Source organism: Gymnoscopelus braueri (assembly GCF_963280865.1).
Source record: "Gymnoscopelus braueri genome assembly, chromosome: 15".
NCBI lineage: Eukaryota > Metazoa > Chordata > Actinopteri > Myctophiformes > Myctophidae > Gymnoscopelus > Gymnoscopelus braueri.
In genome coordinates, this window is record NC_137620.1 from 34274135 (window position 1) to 34299111 (window position 24977).

At 43.0% G+C, this 24977-nt stretch overlaps 1 protein-coding gene across 2 annotated transcripts in view; it reads right to left on the bottom strand.

Annotated features, from left to right (window-relative positions):
* The window catches only part of dhx15 (DEAH (Asp-Glu-Ala-His) box helicase 15), a 60588-nt gene that overhangs the window by 19087 nt on the left and 16524 nt on the right, over positions 1–24977 (bottom strand). For both annotated transcript variants that reach the window (XM_080451369.1, XM_080451368.1), the window contains exon 6: positions 16544–16711. In XM_080451369.1, coding sequence (XP_080307495.1) covers positions 16544–16711 — 168 coding nt within the window. The remainder of the gene's footprint in view (positions 1–16543; positions 16712–24977) is intronic.

The window sequence follows — 24977 nt, forward strand, 5'->3', positions numbered from 1 at the left end:
CAAGCCAGCAGTACTGCAACATATATGGGGCGGCCATAGCTGGCGGCCATAGCTGAGTGGTTAGTGAGCCCGCCTAGGGAACCAGCTGGCCCTGGTTTCCCCAGGTTCGATTCCAGGCTATCCCAGCATATGTGCCGATGATATGAAATTTGTCCCTGAGCAAGACTCTTAACCCCAATTGCTCACAGGTTCTCATTGGAAACAAGACCGCAAGGACTTTCATGAACGACCTGTTAAAAGGAATTATCCTTATCCTTAACAGTTGCGGCAATCAGGTCGAATGTGCCTTTCCAAATACATTACATCTGCTCTTTTTGGTAGAAAGACGAGGAGGATGGAGGAAGGAGGGAGAGGAGAAGAGAGGAGAGACTGTGCCCGTCTGCCCCTAGCATGGTAATAGTCTCACAGAGACAGCAGCTTCTCTCCTGGAAAGATCTTCCCACTGCTCATCAAACTCGCGTCCAAAAACTGATGTAATAGTTTCTCCTTATGTGGCAAACTTTTAAAAAGACGGGAGGAAAAACGAAAAAGCAATCCCCGGGTTCTTTGAAACAAAAAGGCCATGATGACAAGATCCAGGACATTTGTTTTAGAGGAGTGTGTTTAGCAAATATTGATAGTGTGTATTTAAATCGCAACAATCTGGTACGATTTAAGTCAGCCGAGTCTGCAGCAAAGTAAACGCTGACGAGCGCCAACAGCAAACTCATAACAGGTAATGACGCAACATGCTGACTGCACGTCAGCATGTCTCAGTAACAAGCCTGTGTTCACAGGTATCATCTGTGGAGATATTTTTGACCAGTTTCACTGATCTTTATAAGACCTGGCGCGAGTGGGGTAAAGTACCTGTCCACCAGAAAGAAAAAGAAAAAGTGCATTACAAAGAAACCCCTTCTAAGGTTTGTTCTGGTTAACGTGAGAAACAAACCAAAGTCAGAACTTCACAGGTTACGGAAAGTTTCAGGGTATGGAAGGTTCTGGGTTTACTCTTCATAGTCGAAAAGAGCCATATATGACTTGCATTAACCCATTAAGACCTGAAGCCGTTTCTACAAAATGTCTCCTAAATCCAAACAGTTTTCTGAAAAACGTGCGATTCTATATCAGTGGTGCTCAAACTTTTTCATGTCAAGGACCCCCAAAATGATATGTATTTGGCCGCGGACCCCCATCTCAAAATATGTTGTTCCAGGGACCCCCCAGAAGCAAAGATTTGAGTTAAAAATGTTCGCTTTAAAATAATATTAATTTGCACACATTCTCGATTTTTCAAAAATAGCAGATCTACAAGCTCATAGTGCGGCACTCGGTGCCGCGCTATGAGCTTGTATATCTGCTATTTTTGAATAGCCAAAGTGTAAAATAATGAATTTTTTTTTCTCAAATCAAAAAGTGACACAGATGCGTTCCAGGTCTTAATGGGTTAAAATGAAGATGCTGGGAAGACGGTTTCAGTGACAGCGTGTGTGCGTGTGCGTGTGCGTGCGTGCGTGCGTGCGTGCGTGCGTGTGTGTGTGTTGTGGGGATATGTCACAACCAATGCCACTTGAAGCTGTGTGAGAGCTGTGGGTTGTGTTCCGTGTCAGCTTCAAAAGGGAGGCTACAGTTGTTGCAAATTTATTTTTATTCTGTTTTTCTCCCCTTTTTGACACATTACTGCTCGGCTTGAACAGACATTCAACCAACAGCAACACATGGTAATACAGAGCTTTGAGAAAGCCGAGGGTGCCGCGGTGTGCGCACCAGCGTGTGCTACGATGTTGGGTAAGTGTGTGTGTGTGTGTGTGTGTGGGTGTACATGAGTGTGTGTGTGTGTGAGGGGGGGGGGGGGGCAATTCCTCAGCTGTCAGGGTGGTACGCGGGCTGATCAAAGCAGCAGGGCTGGCTGTAACATTTATTTTCTATCAAATTTAATAGGGCACAGACAAATACTGCAAAAGGAGAGAGAAGAGAGAGAGGAGGAGGAGGAGGGGGAAAAAAAGCTGAAATGAAAAGCCGTTCGGGTTTGTAGAAGTGATGCGAGCCTACAAAGCTTGCGAAGGAGCCCCCCCCCCCCTACATCTCTCCCCCCCCCCAGTCCCCCAGATCTTTTTCTATTACAATTATCCCACAGCAAAGGCTTGTCTATGAGAAATGACAGCTGAATGGGAGCAAAGAAATCAAATGAGTCACATCACACCATTGGGTCTCTCTCTCTCTCTCTCTGTCAGCCTGTACACAAACAGAGGGAGTAGAGGAGGAGTGAAGACAAAAAAAGGAGGGGGGAGAGGGGAGGAAAAAGAAGAAGACAGCTGGGATGGCCGCTGGGTGGGCTAGCTAGCGCTTCCCTTGTACTGTATGTATCAGGGGTTCCCAATCTTTTTTTCGTGCCAATGACCCCTCAAAAATAGCTAATAGCATCTGGCTGTGTGGCCCCCCCCTATTGCAGTATCTACATTTTTGTAGATCTGCTATTTTTTGCAATTTGTGTGGAAGAACATTTACAATAATGACATGGCCAAAAGAAGGGGTGCCAGGTTGGAAAGTGGTTAACCCATTAAGACCTGGAACGCATCCGTGTCATTTTTTTATTTGAGCAAAAAAAAAAAAAAGCATTATTTTACACTTTGGGCTATTCAAAAATAGCAGATCTACAAGCTCGTAGCTCGAGCTTGTAGATCTGCTATTTTTGAGAAATCGTGAAAATGTGTGCAAATCTTTGAATGCATATATTTTTAAAGCAAACATTTTTTAACTGAAATCTTTGCTTATGGGGGGTCCCTGAAACCAAATACTTTGAGATGGGGGTCGGCGGCCAAATACATATCAGTTTGGGGGTCCTTGGCATGAAAAAGTTTGAGAACCACTGACATAGTAATATACGTTTTTTTTTTCTTAAAAAAAAAACAGTTAGGATTTAGAAGACATTTTGTAGCATCGGCTTCAGGTCTCCCATTTGCTTCCAATTAGCCCCCTGTGGACAACCTGGGCCTTACGTAACAGCGGAGCCCGACTGGCCACAGAGATACCTTCCCTTTTGGACTCACTTGTGTTTATGCGTCACAGCAGGGTCACACACACACACCACTGTTGTGGGAAGAACTGCCACTTCCAACTACGCCTGGCGTTCATTTGATTTCTTTTAACCCATTAACTCATTCACTGCCACTGACGTAATTGACGTAATTTCTCCCGTTTACCAATCCTGCCACTGACGTAAAAAACGTATTTTTTTTTTTTTTTTTTTTTTTTTTTTTTTTTTTTTTTTTAGTTTTTTAGTTTTTGTTTCAAATTTGACCCAAAGACCAAGGAGATATGATTGTTTAAAGATCTAGACTCCCATCCACTTCCTTGTTAACTTAAAACTTAAAAAATCTGTATCTCGGCTCCTGAGTACTTTTTTTTTTCGATGAAAAATCTCTGGCAGTGGGCAAACGCGGCCAGCAATAATTGTGGCAGTGAATGAGTTAAGACCTGACTGAGGCCGATTCTACAATAAAACAGTTTTTAGGAAAAAAAAACTATGTTGCTGTATCAGTGGTGCTCAAACTTTTTCATGTCAAGGGCCCCCAAAATGATATATTTTTGGCCACGGACCCCCCCCCCCCCCCCCCCCCATCTCAAAATATTGTGTTCCAGGGACCCCCCAGAAGCAAAGATTTGAGTTACAAAGAAATATATATATTCAAAGATTTGCACACATTTTCACGATTTCTCAAAAATAGCAGATCTACAAGCTTGTAGCGTGGCACTCGGTGCCGCGCTACGAGCTTGTATATCTGCTATTTTTGAATAGCCAAAGTGTAAAATAATGCTTTTTATCTCAAATCTAAAAATGACACAGATGCTTCGGTGCCGCGCTATGAGCTTGTATATCTGCTATTTTTGAAGAGCCCAAAGAAATCTTAACACGACAAAGATGCGTTCCCGGTCTTAACGGGTTAATGTAAAGCCGGATGAAAAATGCCTCGCTGCACTTTTTTGCAATCTTTGACTTGCTCGTTAATTGCAAAGACAGGAAAGAAGTCGTAGGCGGTTACAAAAAAAAAAGAAAAATAAATAAATATCAGAGGCACTTGCCCTCGGTGCATACGGGGAGGGTTTAGAGGGGGAAACAGATCCGCGCAAAAAAATGTTGAGCACGCAATTTGTTTCCGGAGAAGAAGACCGTCTTGTCTGTGTGTGCTAAAGTAAAATGTGCCGGCGTTTGGCAGTATAGCCTCCCCGGTTTCTCCAGTGCACTCATGATTAACCCATTAACACATCGGGTGCCAAACACGGTCTGAACCGTGTTTGCGCAGAGTAGCGGTCCGGTGCCGAACACGGTCCAGACCGTGAAATATGTCTTTTTTTTTTCTTTTTTTTTTCTCCACACGGGCGGGGCTAGAGCAGCTCTGGGAGTACCCATTGTGATCTTGAGAAGGATAGGCCAGATAGATCACCGGAAAAAAAAACATGGCTCCCATCCACTTCCTGCCTATTTCCTTCTTTAAAACACCTATATCTCCGAATCTGTTTCCGGTGGGGAAAACCGGTCATGCGCGATGCGCGATCCCCCCCCATTGTAACTCGCGAGTGAAATGTTATCGTTCCAGGCTGTAGCCAGGGTCATCGTGCAACATGAATGGATGTTTTTTTTTACATGGATTTGCTCCTCGTGGAGTCTAGAGCTTTAAACAGCAAAGCGCAGTCAATGGGGAGAATGCTGGCACCCAACGTAAGTTGTTATGAAAAAATGCTGGCACCCAATGTGTTAAGACCTGGAACGTATCTGTGTATTTTTTTTTTATTTGAGCTAAAAAAAAATATTTTACACTTTGGCTATTCAAAAATAGCAGATCTACAAGCTTGTAGATCTGCTATTTTTTTTAAATCGTGAAAATGTGCGCAAATCTTTGACTATATATCGTTTAAAGCAAACATTTTTAACTCTATTCTTTGCTTCTGGGGGTCCCTGGAACAATATATTTTAAGGTGGGGGGTCCACGGCAAAATACATATAATTTTGGGGGTGCTTGACAATTATGAAGAAGTTTGAGAACCACTGATATAGAAACGCTTTTTAGAAAACTGTTGGGATTTAGAGGACATTTGTAGAATCGGCTTCAGGTCTTAATGGGTTAAACATTTTGAAAGTGCAAACCCAAACAGGCTTCTGTAGTCTTGGCTGATCATACATGGTCCACAGAACCGATTGCTGCACACTGGCCTTTGTAGCCTCGTCTCTTGGGTCGTCTTGGAAGCTGTGAAGCCCAGGAGACTTTTAAATCCCACCTTTTAAAGCGAGGATTTCTCCCCCCAGCCTGAGAATGCCTGACTGTTTAGTTATTAATGCCAAGGACGACCCTCTCCCTACCCCCCCCCATCCACCTTATTCAGCCCTTGACCTCTTGTAATTCAACCATCAAAAAAAGACCATCCTCCCTTTTTATTCATGCAGAGAAATGAAGGGATGGCAAAAAGGACTCACATGAGATTGGAAGATGGTGGGGCTGAAAGACACGAGGACGCCGATGGCTTCTACATAATTTCTTTCTTTCTCGGGGAGAGCGAATGATAGCATTTATATCTTGCTCAGTCTGAATTAAAATGGAAGAGCAACTTGATGCTTAGGCCTCACAGCATAGCACAACTCACGTTTCCTTTTTTTTCATTTTTTTTTTCAAATTTGACCCAAATACCAAGGAGATATGATTTTTCGAAGATTTAGACTCCCATCCACTTCCTTGTTAACTTAAAACTTAAAAATTCTGTATCTCGGCTCCCGAGTACTTTTTTTTTTTCAATGAAAAATCTCTGGCAGTGGGCAAACGCGGCCAGCAATAATTGTGGCAGTGAATGAGTTAATGACTGACAAGAGCACTACTGACCTGTGCACTACCGTTTCCACCATTTTCATCATAGTGGAATCATACTATCAATAATTACAGCCAAACCGTATCGTGTAGGCAGGCTCTGACAGAGGAATAGATTATAAACTTTTACTTTAATAATAATAATAAATGTAATGTTTTAATTTAATGTGAGAACATTAAGTTCACTCACTTCCATGACATTTACTGAAATAACCATAAACCTCGCTGATCCGTGGCCAGTCACAAGAGAGCTGAGCAAAATAACGTTCGCCATCGAGTGCCATAGCTCCATAGTCAAGTTGTCATTTCAATCTACAAATTTCAACCTCCTGCTGTGTTCCTCAAGAATCTGTAGTGTCATTCTTCAGAGACGATGAGAACAGTATTAGCTATTAGCTCAGTAAATAATGTCCTGAAGAGATATAAGTATCTTACTGTAACTCTGATCCAACATTCTTTCAAGTTGTGTGACTTTGTAAATGATAAAAAGCCAAACAGCTCTTTGGCTCTAGGCTCTCCCTAGGCTGGCAGAAGGAGTGTAGCACCCAGGATTACTTAGATAATTGGCACTGGGTGAAAAAATGGGTTACAAAATCGTGGGATAATAAAAAAAATAAAAAAGCCAAACAGCTATGGACAAAATCAGGCACTAAACACTACACCATCGCTACGCTAATAGCCTTTTCTCTCACCATTTGACCACAGTGCCTTTAGTGCCTCTCAGCTACAGTATGTAGCCTTAAATGGATGATGGAAATTGTAGTTCTTCTCCGTTTTTGCGGCATTAGTCTCGTACGCATACGGTGGTATTCTTAACAAAATGTTCCACCCCCAATCACTGTGATTGGCCGAGATGTGTGCAAAGAGGGTGCTGATTTTGGTACATGCATACAACGTATTCCATCCACTACCGCGGCTCGCCAACTCTGGATGCCAGGGCTCAGCACGGGCACTCGCTCACCTGGCAGCTCACTCGGGCGATGCCTCACGAGTCTCGAGAATAGAAGACGCACGTCAAGTTAGGCCGTTTGGCTGGTGGCACTTGTAGTCATTGGCTGGTGGCACTTGTAGTCATTAGGTTTAAAAAGCATTATTTTACACTTTGGCTATTAAAAAATAGCAGATATACCCACGCTATGAGCTTGTAGATCTGCTATTTTTTAATAGCCAAAGAACATTTTGTGCAAATCTTTGAATATACATATATTTTAAAGCGAACATTTGTAACTTCTTTGCTTCTGGGGATTTCTGGAACAACATATTTTGAGATATTTTGTATTTTTTTGTATTTTTCATATTTTTTGTATTTTTATATATTGTATATAAAAAAAGAAAAAAAAGATTATTATAATTTTTTTTAGTTGGAACTGAAAAAACGAGAGAGATTGTACCGAACGTGACGTCACGTTCGGGTGAAAATCAGTTTGGTCTGTTTTGAGACCAATTTACAGAAAACCCCAGATATACTGTGAAAGCCTGAGTGTTCAAACTGGGGTATTTTTTGGGATAGAAGGAGAGGTAGGGGAGACCAAAAACACACAAAAAAGAAGGAAAAGTTAAAATTCATGGTGTAGTCCCTTTAATGGGTTAATACAACTACAAAAACTACTGTAGTGTACTTGACATGTGTGTGTTCTCTCGGTATTTGTATGTATCAAACAGTGTGAGTGAGAGTGTGCATCAGTGCGGGGGGCTCTACTCTGCTGCTCTCTTCTCTCCATTCTTGAACTCGGACCTTTGGTAGTCAATGTGTTTCGGTGCTCTGTGCCACGCGTTGACACCTCAAAATTAGAAACCGTGCTCTGAGAGACGCGTCAACAGGTTTTGACGTGTGTACTTGACGCCTCCAATGCGCACGTCTGACACTTTAACCCATTAAAACCTGGAGATTCCGATTCTACAAAATGTCTTCTAAATCCCAACAGTTTTTTGAAAAAACCTATGTTGCTATAATCAGTGGTTCTCAGACTGTTTCATGTCAAGGACCCCCAAAATGTATATGTATTTGGCCGCGGACCCCCCCCCCCCCCCCCCCCCATCTCAAAATATGTTGTTCCAGGGACCCCCCAGAAGCGAAGATTTGAGTTAAAAATGTTTGCTTTAAAAAAATATACATATTCAAAGATTTGCACACATTTTCTCGATTTTTCTAAAATAGCAGATATACAAGCTCATAGCACGGCACTCCGAGCTTGTATATCTGCTATTTTTGAATAGCCAAAGTGTAAAAGAATGTTTTTTTTAGCTCAAAACTAAAAATGACACAGATGCGTTCCAGGTCTTAAAGGGTTAAATGTGTCAGGGCCTTAACACATTGACTGCCAGAGTTTATTCATAATGTACTCTCCCCTGTGCCAGCAATTTGCGTGTTTTTTAATTTTTTTGTTTTGTAATTTTTCATTCAAATACATTCTCTGATTGTGTTGTCAAGCACCTACGATTGTTCCACCAGTAGAGAGCAGCACATCCAAACATTGATCACCTCGCTCACCCCCTCCCAAACAGGCCCACGTCATATCCGGTCATTCAAAGGATGTGACGTTTTCGACAATTCCCGGCCCGCTGATCGGCCTGAAAACGACGTGATACACTACGACGATGGCTGTTAGTCACCCGGACCAAAGAAAATAGAAGTTGAGCTGTCCGTTTGTCTTTTCTACCGTGTGAAAAACCGTGTTTTTCCTTATTCTGGCCGAAAATCACCGGAGAAAAACAACGTGACCCGGAAATGATTTTTTTTTTTTACATCCGGCTCCGGGTGAGTGTGACGTAAGTGGAAAACGAAAGTGTTGATGAGAAATAAACACAGCCGTGCGATCACAGATTAAACAATGAAAATTCAAAAGAACGTGTAAACAGGCTCTTATGAATCCTGGCACTCAAGCGATGGATTTGAAAGAACGTGTAGACGGGATCTTGGCACTGTATGTGTTAAGAATGACATTATTGTCATTATACCACAGTACAATGAAAAAAAAAAAAAAGGTGCGATCCTAAATGATGCTTTGAACAGGCTATAGAAACTAAAGACGGTGATACAAGGCCTTGTTCTCCAAACATCAAGTGGTTTAAAAAGTCATGCATTTTGTTGTAATACCTTGCTCATTAAATTAGCAGACCGGGTGCTTATGTAACGCCCGGGATTCGAACCCAGGGGCTCTCCCGCATGGAAAGCTAACATCTACTAGCCTAAAGGGGAATTCCCTTTTGGCCGAGGGAGATATTAGACTTTTGGTCATCAGAGCAGAAGCTCTGAGCCATTACTGGTACACTTGGACCGAAAAAAAACAAGCACTCCCTACAATGTTTTTGTTGGGAATCGCATACACACATCTTGTACTCATTTCTCAATCAATTGCACTAATCTCTGCTTCAGGCACATTTCAGACCACTTGAACATGGGAAACCATATAAACCCGGCTACCTTAACTCTCACTGCCAGACTTATTTCTGGCCGCGTTTGCCCACTGCCAGCGATTTTTCGTTTTTTTTCTCACCTTTTTCAAGTAGTCACAGAATATTTATCTCCAGTATAATCGATCCCCTGATGGTTGCTAATCACTGAGGGTTGCACTGTGTGGTTTCACAAATGTCAACGAGGTCATCGCGACCTCGTGACATTAATTGTCTGCCTTTGAAAATAGCATGTCTGGGCCAAAAATACATAGTAAAAACATAAGTGCTCAGGAGCCGAGATACAGCCTTTTTCAGTAAAAAGTTAAACAATAAGTGAATGGAGCAGCAAATCTTTGGATCACGATATCTTGGGTTCTGAACTTTTTTTTTAAAACTCGTGAGAACTCGTTCTTGGCACACTACAGAAAAATGTAGTAGAGCACACAGGCAAAACTGTTCAAGACCCACAAGGGTCTCAGAGTATCTGACTGCCAAGGTCTAGATTACTTGGAATTTGACTACAAGCCTCTTTCATCGTGCGAATAATTTAAATACAATCTCTCATATTGAAGATTTTTCTAAAATATTGCAGAGAGACCGTAACCCGTTAAGACCTGGAACGCATCTGTGTCACTTTTTTCATTCGAGCTAAAAAAGCATTATTTTACACTTTCGCTATTCAAAAATAGCAGATATACAAGCTCATAGATTTGTAGCTCTGCTATTTTTGAAAAATCGTGAAAATGTGTGCAAATCTTTGAATATATGAAAATATTTTTTTAAAGCGAACATTTGTAACTCAAATCTTTGCTTCTGGGGGTCCCTGGAACAACATATTTTGATATGGGGGTCCACGGCCAATTACAAATAATTTTGGGGGTCCTTGACATGAAAAAGATTGAGCACCACTGATATAGAAACATACGTTTTTTTTCAGAAAACTGTCGGGATTTAGAAGACATTTTGCAGAATCGGCTTCAGGTCTTGAAGGGTTAAGAAACAAGCCAGGTAAACATTGGAATTTAACCAAAGCCAACTGCTTGGTTGAAGGCTATTAGTTACACTCAGTGGCCCATAGGTGTGGGGGGGGGGGGGAATCATCACATCTTTGTGCAGTCAATGAGCCACACTGTCGCAGTCTGGAAGCTAAGTGACTGGCCAAAAAAACAAATAAGATAGACCGGTGATGTCTCACAACAGACACCGTCAGTCGAGCCAACAATTTGCCCACGAGGAGTAGGAGTGGATGGCACAGAAGCACTCCTACGATGTCCTATTCAAAAAGGAGCTATGGGGGGGGGAAGTTGCCACTGTCCTCCTGCATGCGAGGGGTCAGTTGATGCCCCCCCTGATGGACACCATGCATGGCAGCCCCCTCTCACATTTCATCACAATCATATGGGAGAGCCCTTCATTGACCGGCATTGATTCTGAAGGCATATGCAGGCCAGGGGCTTGGGCCCATTACACTGAGCACTGGGCTGGCCTGGCTCCTTCCAGTCTGTTGGTGTACCGGGGGTGAGTAGTAGTTTCTTCATCAGTAATACCATTAGAGCATCATCTAACGCACGTTATTTCTGGGTTATTAAGCCATTGAGGCCTGAGGTTTCCGATTCTGCAAAAATGTCTTCTAAATCCTAAACGGTTTTCTATATCAGTGGTTTTCAAACTTTTTCATGTCAAGGACTCCCAAAATGATATGCATTTGGCCGCGGACCCCCATCTCAAAATATTTTGTTCCAGGGACCCCCAGAAGCAAAGATTTGAGTTAAAAATGTTCGATTGAAAACAATGTATATTAAAAGATTTGCACACATTTTCACGATTTTTCAAAAATAGCAGATCTACAAGCTCGTAGCGCGGCACCGAGTGCCGCGCTACGAGCTTGTAGATCTGCTATAGCCAAAGCGTAAAATAATGCTTTTTTTTTAGCTCAAATGAAAAAGTGACACAGATGCGTTCCAGGTCTTAATGGCTTAACCAGTTTGGGGTGGGGGTGGGGGCTTGGCACTATGGCTAACACAGGCCATCTTTCACCTAAACCGCGCTGGGAAAGGACATCTTGTTGACAAATAAAGCCTCCCCTCTGATTGGTAAAAATGGAGAGCATGCCTCTCCAACGGTACCGCATTAGCCTCTCATTGAAATGGATGGCAGGAAGGGGTCCAGCGCTGACATTTGGGGGAGCAGCATCTAAACCGCGAGAATGCGCCGCAAAACAAACCTGGCCCGCTGAACAAAGCCCATTTGTCAGAGACAATCTACGATGCGCTAGGAAGCGACAGAGCAGGGATTATAGTCTTTGTTAGTAATTACAGTGAATTGCAGCTTTGCCTCTAAATCATTAAACTGTTCAAAAAACGGGAGATCAGTGGCTTTTTCAGGGGAGAAATGGAGAGATGACGAATGAGCATGTTATGATAATTGACGGATGCTTAATGCAGTCGTTAGCATGCGTGGCAGCAGTTTGCGGCGGATTCTTCCACGGCCCTTCCTTTAAAGGGTGATTTATACTTAGTTGCACGCCGGTGTTGCACACAGAAGATAGCAGATCTGATCTACAAGCTCACGATGCGTTGTGAGCTTATAGACCTGCTATTTTCGGTGCGCAACACAAGTGTGCAACAAGTATAAATCTGGCATTAGCTTGCTTGGGCAACATACACATATCTCAATCACTGGCTGTCTCTGGTGGACAGGAAGGGGCATTAAACTGAACTTCAACTCCCCAACCCCATCATTGTCTCCGCCAGGCCGAAAGGCATGGCGAGAGAGTATGTTTTACCCCCTGTCCGTCCGTCCGTCCGTCCGTCCGTCCGTCCGTGTGTGTGTGTGTGTGTGTCCTGTCTGTGTGTTACCAGCTAATCTCCGGCACCGTTGGCCCGCTCGCTGCAAAACTGTGCACACACACTCCCTCGATGCCAATTCAGAACCTCTGCCCCAAATTTTTCACATGGGCCTGTTATAGCTCAACCAGGAGGCCGATTTGTGCAAAACCCATTTTTTTTACATTACCCCTACAGATTCTATCCAAACCTCATGCAAATTGGTACACAGTATCTCTATAGTCATGTGATCAACCCGGATCTGCCCGATTTCCCATATTCCATCCTGATTGGCTAAGGATGGCTTCCAAAGTTTGCAGGATTGGTCCGTTTTGAACAAAATGCCTCAAATCATGAACGCAGCTTGCAATTTCCGTGAAATTCCACACGCACATTCCCACTAGGCCGAGGAATAGAAATGCCACCCATTTGACATTGGCCTGTTATAGCGCCACCAGCAGGTCTAATTTAGCAAAACACATTTTTGGAACAAAATGCCTCAAATCATGAATGCACTGTCTGATTGCTGTGAAAGGCCTCAGAAGAAATGGCACCCTTTTCACATTGGCCTATTATAGTGCCACCAGGAGGCCACAATAACGTACCTGACCTGGCGGAGACCTGTGCTCCGAGGAGCACTTTATCTAGTTTTAAATGATTTTGAGGTGGGGGAAGCTACCCAAAAAAAAAAAGGTTCGACAATTTCACCAGATGGAGGCAGCACTGCTATCATTTCTGTGGAGAAATGCGCTTTCCTCACGAAAGCAGTGAAAGCCCAAGCTCCATAAATCAAGACCACCGTAGCTCAAACTACAGGGACCACGAAGGCGCCGCCATCTCCTGGGCCAAGTAATACTCAAAGCCAGTCCCTCTGTGTAACCGTGCACCTTCTTTCATGTCTACATCGCTTTGAACCGTACGGTACAGGCAAACACGAGGGATGATGTTTGAACTTTGGAAAAGATCCCCATCTCTGGCTCTGGAATAATCAAGCCAGTGAGAATGCTGAGCGTGTGTAGTATATCCCATTAAGACCTGGAACGCATCTGTGTCACTTTAGATTTCTTTGGCTATTCAATTATAGCAGATCTACAAGCTCATCTACGAGCTTGTAGATCTGCCATTTTTGGAAAATCTTGAAAAAAAAAAAGTTTAGATTTTTTCCAAAAACTGTTAGGATTTAGAATTTTTTAAAGAATCGCGTCAGGTCTTAACCCATTAAGACCTGAGACGATTCTTAAAAAAAATCTAAATCCTAACAGTTTTTGGAAAAGAAATCTAAAAAAAATATATATTTTATTTTCAAAAATAGCAGATCTACAAGTTCATAGCGCGGCACTCGGTGCCGCGCTATGAGCTTGTATATCTGCTATTTTTGAATAGCCAAAGACATTTAAAGTGACACAGATGCGTTCCAGGTATTAATGGGTTAATGGGTTAAATACACTCACACACACGCACAGAGACAGCTGGTTGGGATGAAACGATACCTCACAAGGGGGGAGGGGAGAGCCCGTGGTAGACAGTGGGTGGTGGACATTAACCACATTAAACCCTCTAGGACTTAGTAAACTGGCCCTGAGTTGGCGCTGTACTTGGATCGCTTTTTTCCGTCTACACAGACGGAAGATCACACTACACAGATTTCCCATTTTTGGCTAATGTTCCCCTCAGAATATGGATGCTGGGGTTCATTTGGCATTCAAAGTTTTAATGCATAAGACCATACACACACACACACACACACACACACACACACACTCATGCACAGTTAGGGAGGATGATGGCGGCGACAACGAGTCGCTCATCAAATCACCTATATCAGATTGTTGCGGGGGAATGTTTTCTAATTCAGTTGGCCCCGGAGAAGGGCCCTGATATTTCTGTCTGATCCCAGGCCAGCCAACCTGAATGGCCGGCCAGGTGGTGCCACTACTGCTGCGGTGATGATGAGACCATCTGAATAGATGTCGTCAGACAAAAAGCCAGACGAGTCCATATGTCAGTAATAATAAACTGGGGCTTGTTCTCCCTGCTCTGTGGCCGTCGTCTGACAGCAGTGGACGAAAAAACAAACCAAAACAAGGACGTTTTCAGTTTGGTTCGTCGTAACTGACCATAAAAGGTTCATTGATGCCTCATTTATACTCGATTGTGCATCTTGTCGTGCACAGAAATTAGCCGATCTACAAACTGAGGCATAAGACCACATACACCAGGGTTAGGCAACACAGTATATGAGAGAGAGGATTTTTCTTTTAACCCATTAACAACTCATTCAGTGCCAATGACGTCGCCGACGTCACGTTTTACATAAGCCCAGAGTGCCAATGACGTCTCCGACGTCATGAAATAAAATAATACATTTTTTTGTTTTTTGAAAAAAAAAAAAAAAAAAAAGGTTCAGAACCCAAGATTCCCCAACTTCAAGATTTGAAGATTTGCTGCTCCATTCACTTCTTGTTTAACTTCTTACTGAAAAAGGCTGCATCTCGGCTCCTAAGCACTTTTTTTTTACAATGTATTTTTGGCCTTGGCACAGGGGTGATATAGCCAGAAATATTTTTGGCACTGAATGAGTTAAGACCTGAGGCCGATTCTGCAAAATGTCTGTTTTGAAAAAACTTACGTTGCTATATCAGTGGTTCTCAAACTTTATCATGTAGAGGATCCCCCAAAATGATTATGTATTTGGCCGCGGACCCCCCCATCTCAAAATATTTTGTTGCAGGGACCCCCAGGAGCAAAGATTTGAGTAACAAATGTTCGCTTAAAAAATATACGTATTCAAAGATTTGCTCAGATTTTCGCGACTTTTCAAAAATAGCAGATATACAAGCTCATAGCGCGGCACTCGGTGCCGCGCTATGAGCTTGTATATCTGCTATTTTTGAATAGCCCAAAGAAATCTTAAATGACACAGATCCGTTCCAGGTCTTAAAACTCTGACTGGGGTGGGTGAGTCTGGAAGATAGGTGGGTTGTTGCTCCGAGTCAGTTATATAAGGTTGTTATATATATATATATACATATATATACACACACACACACCGGTAGATATATATATGGAAAATCACAATCTGTTGGAAACATCTGATTTTGATGTGGTGTCATAATTATAAGTTAATGTTGATACGGCACACTGACTATCAAGAAAAATGGCTCTTCATGTCAAAAAAGGTTGCCGACCCCTGCCATACACAACTTGTAGATCTGCTGTTTCCTTTGCGCAACAAGGACGCAACTGACAGCAAAGTATAAATCAGACTTGAGTTTGAGAAGTCATAGGACTGTTGGCCTATAAGACCATATTTACACGGCGGCCATGTTGCTATTAAGTCAATGAAGTGCCACCCCGGTTGCCACGGCAACGGGGTGGCACTTTCAATGTTAAATTTCAAAATGGCCGCCGTGTGAATATGGTCTATACTCTTCCAAGTGACTTCAGAGCAGAGGCCCTGCGCCGAAGAAGCCAGTACTGGAGAGATTAAAAAAACACTGAATGCAGTGCCTTCTCCTTGGGCCTCAGAGGGTGTGAGTAATACCCCGGTTATAATTTAGAGCAGGGAATCGCACGCTGACAAAAGCACGGCATATGTTGTATGAGTCAGTTCTGCGCCAAAGCTGGGCGAGAGAGAGTGTGGGGGGGTTGAAGGGGGTAGAAAAGTTTTGAACCCCCGCCCCCCCCCCCATGAGCTTTCTCCCTCACCCAACCTCCTTCCCCCTGTCTTCATACATCGCTCACTCTCAATTTGTCTCTTCCTGCCGCGCCCCCCAACTTCCAGTCACCCACTCCCACTTAACGCTTTGAGTATTTTCATAACGTACTCACAGTGCCAGCGATTTTTCGTGTTTTATAACCTTTTCAACCGGTCACAGGATTGTTATATCCATTAAAATCGTTTGGTCTGGCTGTGTTTATAAACAAACACGACAGATCGACCAGCACTCAAAGAGTTACGTTTTTTCTTTCTCTCTCCGTTGTCTCTCTCTCTCAGCCCCCTCCAACCAGGCTCCAAAACTTCATATCCGCTGGTGTGATCGTATTTCCACCCCTCTTCCGCAGGCCATCTTAGCTTAGCTTATGATCGGGTTTCAGATCGTTGGTAAACGCAACGGCGATAACCGTTCGTCGTCCAGAGAAAAGAAAATGTAACCGGAGCTCTCCGTTCGTTTTTTCTACCGTGTGAAAAAACAAGTTTTTCCCTATTTTGGCCTAAAAATCTAAATTTTCAAGATAAAACCGAGAACCGGAAACGGAACCCATTAATTCTGCATTCGGGTGAGTAGGAAGTGAGTAAAAAGGGAACCTGATGGTGGAAGTTACATAGAACAGCGCGATCGCTGATTAAACAATTAAAAAGCTATCAACGCGTCGACGGCGTGGATGGATTAAGTAGCAATTGACTAGAAAACGCGTCGATGGCGTTCAAAGAGTTAAAGAGCATAGTGGGGCATAGTTTCATAGCAAGTGGGGCGTCCATACCTTCCTTCCGATGGCACCGCTTGGTTTGGGGGGCGGCGGAGGCTCAAAGATCCGTTGCTGCTGTTGAGGAGGCAGCGTGGAGTACAGCGGGATGATTTTGATGTCGCCGACGTCGGGCCCCAGGTCATCGATTTCCCTCTTGATTCGCTTGCAGGCCTCGTCAATTTCCTAAAAAAAAAGACAACAAAAGAAAGAGACCAAAATAAATAAACAAGGCGTCAACTTAACTGCGGCCGTTACCTGGGCACGCAAACAGCCTCAGATAACACACGGAGAAACAACGGAGGTGAATCTCGATGACAGGGGAGCGAAGTGGGAGGCGGCCCGGGAAGCGGTGGTTCCCCGCTACAGTACATTTGTTCTGCCTATCGCTCCATCTGACGGAGGAAATTAACCCATTAAGACCTGAGAAGATTCTAGAAATGTCTTCTAAATCCTAAAAAAAATTTGGAAAAAAAACCAATTTTTTTTTTTCCTCAATTTTTCAAAAATAGCAGATCTACAAGTTCATAGCGCGGCACTCGGTGCCGCGCTATGAGCTTGTATATCTGCTATTTTTGAATAGCCTAAAGAAATCTAAAGTGACACAGATGCGTTCCAGGTATCAATGGGTTAAACCTGGACTGCAGTGTGCTTTGCCGAGCTCCCCGTGGCTTTGTTGTCAAACGCAGCAATCATGGAAAACACGGTGTGCGCGCGCGCGCGCGCACACGCACGCACGCACGCACTCTCACTCACACACACAGCCAGACAGACACAAACAGGGTTCATTATTCCACAGTGCAGTATTGTAAGGAGAAGGCGGGGGGAATGTGAGATGAGACTGCAGCACTGATGCATAACCGGCGGCAAATCATGGCAGATCAGTTTAGTGAAGCTGAACGTTCTAGAGCCGGTGGGCTGGCAGACAGACAGAGAGGACCTGAGCTAGCGACAGGAATGGAGGAAAAACACGATGACAACCATGAAGCCCAACCCAGTACAAGAACATTTATATTTATTAAAAAAGGCACAGAATAGATACACACACCCTGCAGATGGCCTCTGTATAACGTATTAAAAGACAGCCTGACTCATGAGTTATTCTTATTTCTTTTTTTTTGTTCAAACCCTGAGTCTAACAAAATACACAAATAAGCCTTTTATTTTTCCAAGCAATTCCAATAACCAATGTAAGCGCAACTTTCTCTATTTTTTTCTCCATCAAAGACACCAGACTGAACCGACATGCAAATCCCTCACAGCAGGGCCCCATTGTAATCATCTCCAAAACACACCCTGTGCTGTTGCACCACCTACAGGCCAGTAGGAGTAGTGCAGAGGTCCCCCAACTGTTTCGCACCGAGGACCACTTTTATCCCATTAAGACCTGGAACGCATCTGTGTCACTTTAGATTTCTTTGGCTATTCAAAAAGAATGGCTATACAAACTCATAGCGCGGCACCGAGTGCAACGCTATGAGCTTGTAGATCTGCTATTTTTGAAAAATCTTGAAAAAAAAATGTTTTTTTTTTTTTTTTTTTAAACAGTTACTACTACTAAACAGAGAGTTTACTCTCCCTATTCTTTGTACTTGGGATATTTAAAGGTAGGGTAAGTGATATTTTTTGGTTAAAACAAAAAGTATTTTGTTAAAAGGTTAAAATACTATATTCTGATAGTAATCATTGCTATAGAGTGTTTGTTCAGTAACAGATGTCTCCCTGTCTCTCCAGCTCTTTAATAAACAGAAAATACATTTTTCGGTAGGTGTCAAAATCTCAGCCAATCAGGATAAAGTACCCATTTTTAAGCTTAATTTGTATAGTGTTCCAGTTAAAATTTTGTCTGCTCATTTCTTAGTGTCATCACTTCCAATTTCACTTGTTTAATCTATATCCTGATTGAGTTCTCTGTCCTGGTTAGATAAAATTGGAAATGAAACTACAAAAAAAAAAAAAAAAACTACAAAATACATTTTCTGTTTTATAAAGAGCTGGAGAGACATGGAGACTCTTTATATGGACAGGACACTCTATAGTAACGAGCACTATCAGAACATAGACCCATTTTGCAATTATTTGAATAATTGCAAATCACTTACCCTACCTTTAATATTGTTGTCCTTATTATCTGACTTTATTTCTTCTCTATTCTATATTTTGTAACTCCAAATCATTGTACATTGTACAGAAAATAAGGTCACTGGTTTGTTCCCTCTTCATTTACTTCGTGGGTCTGTGGTGTACAGTTGATTTAGTCGACTAAAATGTATTTTGGCGGTGCCCTGATGGCGTTGTAATGCCGGATTTTTCACTCTGTTGCATGCTGAAAATAGCCGACCTATAAGCTCACGACGACGTTGTGAGCTTGTACAACCGAACCTAAGTTTTTATTTGTTGACGAAATATGTCAATATATTTAGTCATAGTTTTAGTCATCGTAGCTTAGTCTTTATTTAGTTGTCTCCGCCAGACCGAAAGGCATGGCGAGAGAGAGTATGTTTTACCCCCTGTCTGTCCGTCCGTCCGTCCGTCTGTCCGTGAGCAGCTAATCTCCGGCACCGTTAGCCCGGTCGCTTCGAAACTGTGCACACACTCTCCCTGGATGCCAATTCAGAACCAACATTTTTTTTTACATGGGGCTGTTATAGCGCCACCAGGAGGCCAATTTGTGCAAAACAATGTTTTTTATATTACTCCTACAGATTTTATCCAAACATCACGCAAATCGGTACACAGTATCTCTATAGTCATGTGGTCAACACGGATCTGTCCGATTTTCCATATTCCATCCTGATTGGCTAAGGTTGGCTTCCAAAGTTTGCAGTATTGGTCCGTTTTGAACAAAATGCCTCAAATCATGAACGCAGCTTGCGATTTCCGTGAAATTTTACACGCGCATTCCCACTAGGCTGAGGAAGAAATGCTACCCTTTTCACATTGGCCTATTATAGCGCCACCAGCAGGTCTAATTTAGCAAAACACATTTTTGGCACAAAATGCCTCAAATCATGAATGCAGCGTCCGATTGCCGTGAAAGGCCTAAGAAGAAATGAAACCCTTTTCACTTTGGCCTATTATAGCGCCACCAGGAGGCCACAATAACGTACCTGACCTGGCGGAGACCTGTGCTCCGAGGAGCACTTCTTCAAGTTTTTATTATGTTTTTGTCAGTGAATTTTTTTTGAGCATTTTTCGTCATAGTTTTAGTCGACTCAACACTGCTGTGGTGGTTGGGAAGAAAAAGTCCAACTCCACTGACAGTGAAGCCGTCTCATCCTTCTCACCAGCAGGGAGAAGGATGGTCTCAGTCAGTCTCACAGGATCCCTGCTAATGTTTGGAAGATATCAAACATTCCCCGGGGGTGTAAAGTAACTAAGTACATTTACTAGAGTATTTCCCATTTTTCAGTACTTTTACTTCTACTCCACTACATCTCAGAGGCAAATGTTATACTTTTACTCCACTACAATTATTTGAAAACTTAAGTTACTAGTTACTTTTCATATATGAATTATGATATTATGAAACATTAACCACTTCAGCCCTATTTTATACATTGGCTATTTGAAAATAGCCGATCTACAAGCTCACAACGCGCCGCGATGCGACGCGTTGTGAGCTTGTAGATCTGCAATTTTCCAAACATTTTAGTACTTTTACTTTTGGTACTTTAAGTACATTTTGATAACAATACTTTGTACTTTTACTCAAGTAAGTTTTGAATTCTGGACTTTTACTTGTAACAGAGTATTTCTATATTGCAGTATTACTTAAGTAAAGAATTTGAGTACTTTTTCCACCACTGCAAACATGCCCCTGTTCACTCACCACAGCTCAGCTCATAGCGTGGCACCGAATGCCGCGTTATGAGCTTGCAGATCTGCGATTTTTGAAAAATCATGAAAAGTTGTGCAAATATTTGATTTTTTCCCTTTTTATTTGTGGACATTTGTAACTCAAATCTTTGCTTCTGGGGGTTCCTGGAAATAAATATTTTACAAACGTTCGCTTTAAAAAACAGATAATCCAAGATTGTGCCACGAATTTTCACAATTTTTCAAATATAGCAGATCTGCAAGCTATGAGCTTGTATATCTGCTATTTTTGAATAGCCCAACGAAATCAAAAAATTACACACAGATGCGTGTCCCGGTCTTAAAGAGTTAATGTGGTTGATTTGAGGTTTTCAGGTTCACATTTCGCCCGTTTCTGGTTTGATACAATCATTGCGTAACTGTCACTAGAGAAAAGGTGTCATTTATGGGCGAGTCGGTGTGACCATTACGCACGGCTGTGAATATTTATAGCTCCCATCGCGCTGAGTGAAGACTTGGAAATGAATATGAATCTCACTTTCCAGCCGTTAAATTTGGTCATTGTACCTGTCATCACATTCTAATTCTACTATGAGCTACGCGCACAGATGGGCAATGTGGTTGCACGTTGTAATATCCTGTAACAAGTTTGTTGTGGCCGTGCATGTTAACCCTTTGAGACCTGGAACGCATCTGTGTCACTTTTTGATTTGAGCTAAAAAAGCATTATTTTACACTTTGGGCTATTCAAAAATAGCAGATATACAAGCTCGTAGCGCGGCACCGAGTGCCGCGCTACGAGCTTGTAGATCTGCTATTTTTGAAAAAAATCGAGAAAATGTGTGCAAATCTTTGAATATATAAATTCTTTTAAAGCCAACATTTGTAACTCAAATCTTTGATTCTGGGGGTTGTTGGAACAAAATATTTTGAGATGGGGGTCCGCGGCCAGATACATATAATTTTGGGGGTCCTTGACATGAAAAAGTTCGATAACCACCGACAGCAACATCGTTTTTTTTTCAAAAAACTGTTAGGATTTAGAAGACATTTTGTAGAATCGGTCTCAGGTCTTAATGGGTTAATATCAGCATTTAGCACCCTGTTGAGACACTGGACAGACAGACAGACAGACAGACAGACAGACGGGGGAGGGGGGGGATTGCACACTGCACACAATGGGTTTCAATGGGTTGTTGTCTTTTGATTCGTTAACTACCCACAACAAAACAGTAGGCTTAAGGCAGGTACACACTGTAGGATATTTGATCCGATTATGCTGTCGGGGACCTTTTTTTGGGGCTCGCCGACAAAACCCCCCCCGATCTGACGCAGATCGGGCTGTGATCGGCAAGGTTTTGGTCGCTGCGTGTGAAAGACTCGAAGAGGATACGGCCACGATAATTAGTAATAGCGCTCGGCGGCGATGGCCTTCCCAACCGTTTCAAATATCTAGCAGGTTAGATATTCGGCCCCGTCGCAGACTAGACATCATACAATATCATAGAGTTTGAAAGGGTCTGAGATAAGTCTGCGAGGAGATGCACGCTACAGCCAATGAGAGCACGTTACACAGCCACCGTGGCTATGGAGGGTCGCTGCCTGGATCTGACCACAACGAACAGATCTACCGAACAGATTTACCGTCCAGTCCTGTATTGAAGTTAAACATTATTATAAAACAGAATGAATGATGAATGAATGAGTGTGAGCGAGCGTGCTCGAAGGGGGATGTTTATTTGAGAAGAATTGCACACAGAGAGAGAGAGCAGCCGCTGCCTCGCACACGGAGCCTGTCTGAAATGTTGCCAGATTTTGCGAGGGAAATAAGCAACCAGATCTATGAAAACAATCCCAACAAAAGCGACCACATGAGCACTTTAAACCTATACAAATACATTGCATATTTGAAAATATCCAATCTACAAGCTCACAATGCGTCGCAGCTATTTTCAAAGAAGAATCGTGGGGGAAAAATGAAAATTGTGGAATATTTTCCAAATCCACACAAATATGGCACAACATTTGCAGAAGGGGGGGGGGGGGTCTGCGGACAAATACATATGTGTTGTTTACTTTAAACCACTGGTTTAAACAACATTAGGAAACAAGGCCAAATAAGCAACTACACTTTAAAAATAAGCAAAAAAAATAAAATAAGCAACCCGCAACAAGCAATATTTACAAGCAACTCTACAGAAAAACAAGCCCAAAGTCGCTTATAATAAGTGGACATGGCAACACTGTTTCTGAGTTTCATTGCGTACTTTTAAGCTGGTTGACTTGTTTCAGAGCGAGAGAGAGATAGAGGCATACAGAGAAATAGATAATTAATTATTTAATGTCAACAATCAATAGCGTCCTGTCTCGGTCTTGCGCGTATCACTGGAGCCGTGCACGTTTTCTTGAGACGTCGGTTGAAAATGAAAACAAATGTATGTATGTATCGGGTCTGGATAGCATCCTAGTGAACTATCCTACAGTGTGTGATCCCTTGTCTGCGCTCATTCTATAGGGTGAAAACCAAAACGATATATGACAGCCGATTTGCAGTCCTCCTGCAGTGTGTAATGCTTATAAGACCTGGAACGCATCTGTGTCACTTTAGATTTCTTTGGCTATTCAAAAATAGCAGATATACAAGCTCGTATACAAGCTTGTATATCTGCTATTTTTTGAAAAATCTTGAAAAAAACGTTTTAAATTTTTTTCCAAAAACTGTTAGGATTTAGATTGTTTTAAAGAATCGCCTTAGGTCTTAATGGGTTAACGATCAGATGACTCCCCGACCACTTTAAAAGTCCTACAGTGTGTACCTGCCCTTACTGAGACATAGCAAGAGATTGGACTGAGGGAGGCTGTTCAACAGAACATTCTGAAGAAGACTATGTGTCGAAACGTTAATCTACAATAAAGCCTTGATTAGGAGCTTTTGCAAAGTCACAGTGTGCGGACTTCTTTTTTTATTCAGGCTGTTCATCAGATACATGCGTATTGGTCGTGATTATTATATATAAAATAAAATAATGAGGCTCCAGTTGTCCACGGACCACAGGCTGGGGACCCCTGGAGTAGTGCACTAAGAATCAGGCTCTGAATATAATATGAGCACTTTTGAACTTCAACGCATAATGTTATCACGTGTCGTTATTGGCTCATAGTTTACCAAATAATGTATTCATATACACTAGATATCAGCGATTCCCAACTTGTGGGCTGTGAGGGTATTGCAAATTGGCCCCCAAATCACTGGCAAAACACTATGATTTTAATGATAACTAATGCGACGCCCCTTCGATTATGCAACACTTGTAAGCATCGTCAGAGATACCCATGTTGTTGTTATCATTCGTTTAGTTTTTTTTACCAGGTCTGCTCGCGTGCTCGCCCGGCGTCCCCAGTCTCGTCTCTTCCCGTTTGGTTTGGCCACAACCCCCCACCCCCCCCGGCCTCGACTCGTGGCCAAAAAACGCTTCTCGTTCCGCTTTCCCCACATGAACTGGTTTCCTACATGTACTGTAAAATAATGTTACGGTACATTTTGAAAATCAGTCAGATTGGAAAAAGGACACTTTTTCGACGCCACGGCCTGGCCTTTTTTATTGTCTCTTCTTCTTGTCTCGAGAACGGGGTGGGGGGGAGCTAAACCAATAAGCTAACAGGACTCCTCTGGGTCCCCATCTCGTCTCGGCTCCTGGACCGGGGTCTTTCTTTCTACGCTCCGTCGGGCAGTGCGTCGACGACGAAATAATCATGCTCGCGGATCGGCCGTTGATGTTTATTTCGCCGTTGGGAGTTCGGCCGAACGGTCGGCATTCGACTTTTAACTGGCCGCGGACGGTATGTATTGTATACACTGTGTATATATATACGTGCGAGTGTGTGTGCGTGAAATTATGTCATTTGTATTCACACATGAAGCCAACATCCACTTGCCTCAACACGAAAAAGTTGCAAACCGTACCGCTTCCCCGTTTGTCCTCTGGTTTGGCACCGTCCCCGCCGCGTTTCACAGCATTAATTCGTACCCAGCTGACGGGCATGTGCCTCTTAATCAACACATTGACAAGTCGTCAGGAGTGGAAGAGAGCAAATCTGAATGGATTGGTAAAATTACTCTGTGTATTAATAGCCTATCAAGCCCCTGGATGCAGCAGCTGCCATGAAAAATGGGCCCGTTTTTGCCAGAGCGCTGCGAGCGAGCGGGGCTGGCTGTCCCCCACCCTCCCGATGGAAGAGAGATGGGGGGGAGAGCGTGAGGAGCGGAGGCAGTCGGCCAGTGGCGGCACAACCTGTCCACCGGCGTTCGTCGAGACACCCAGGAGCAAACAATCTACAAGCCAAGCCCCGCACAAATACAGTTAAGAACAGAGGACTACACATCTCAACTAGCGAGCAGCACGGCCCCTGCCAATCCCCATGTTCTGATGGTAGCCGCTGTGGGGGCAGCTTAACATTAGGACTTATCGGAGCTCGACAGCTGTGATAGGTTTGGATTTTTCTTGTTTATGGAACACATGGTTTCAGTTTTATTTGTATAGAGGAGTGGTTCTCAAACCTTCTCATGCCAGGGACCCCCAAATTGATATATATTTGGCCGCGGACCCCCATCTGAAAATACGTTGTGCCAGGG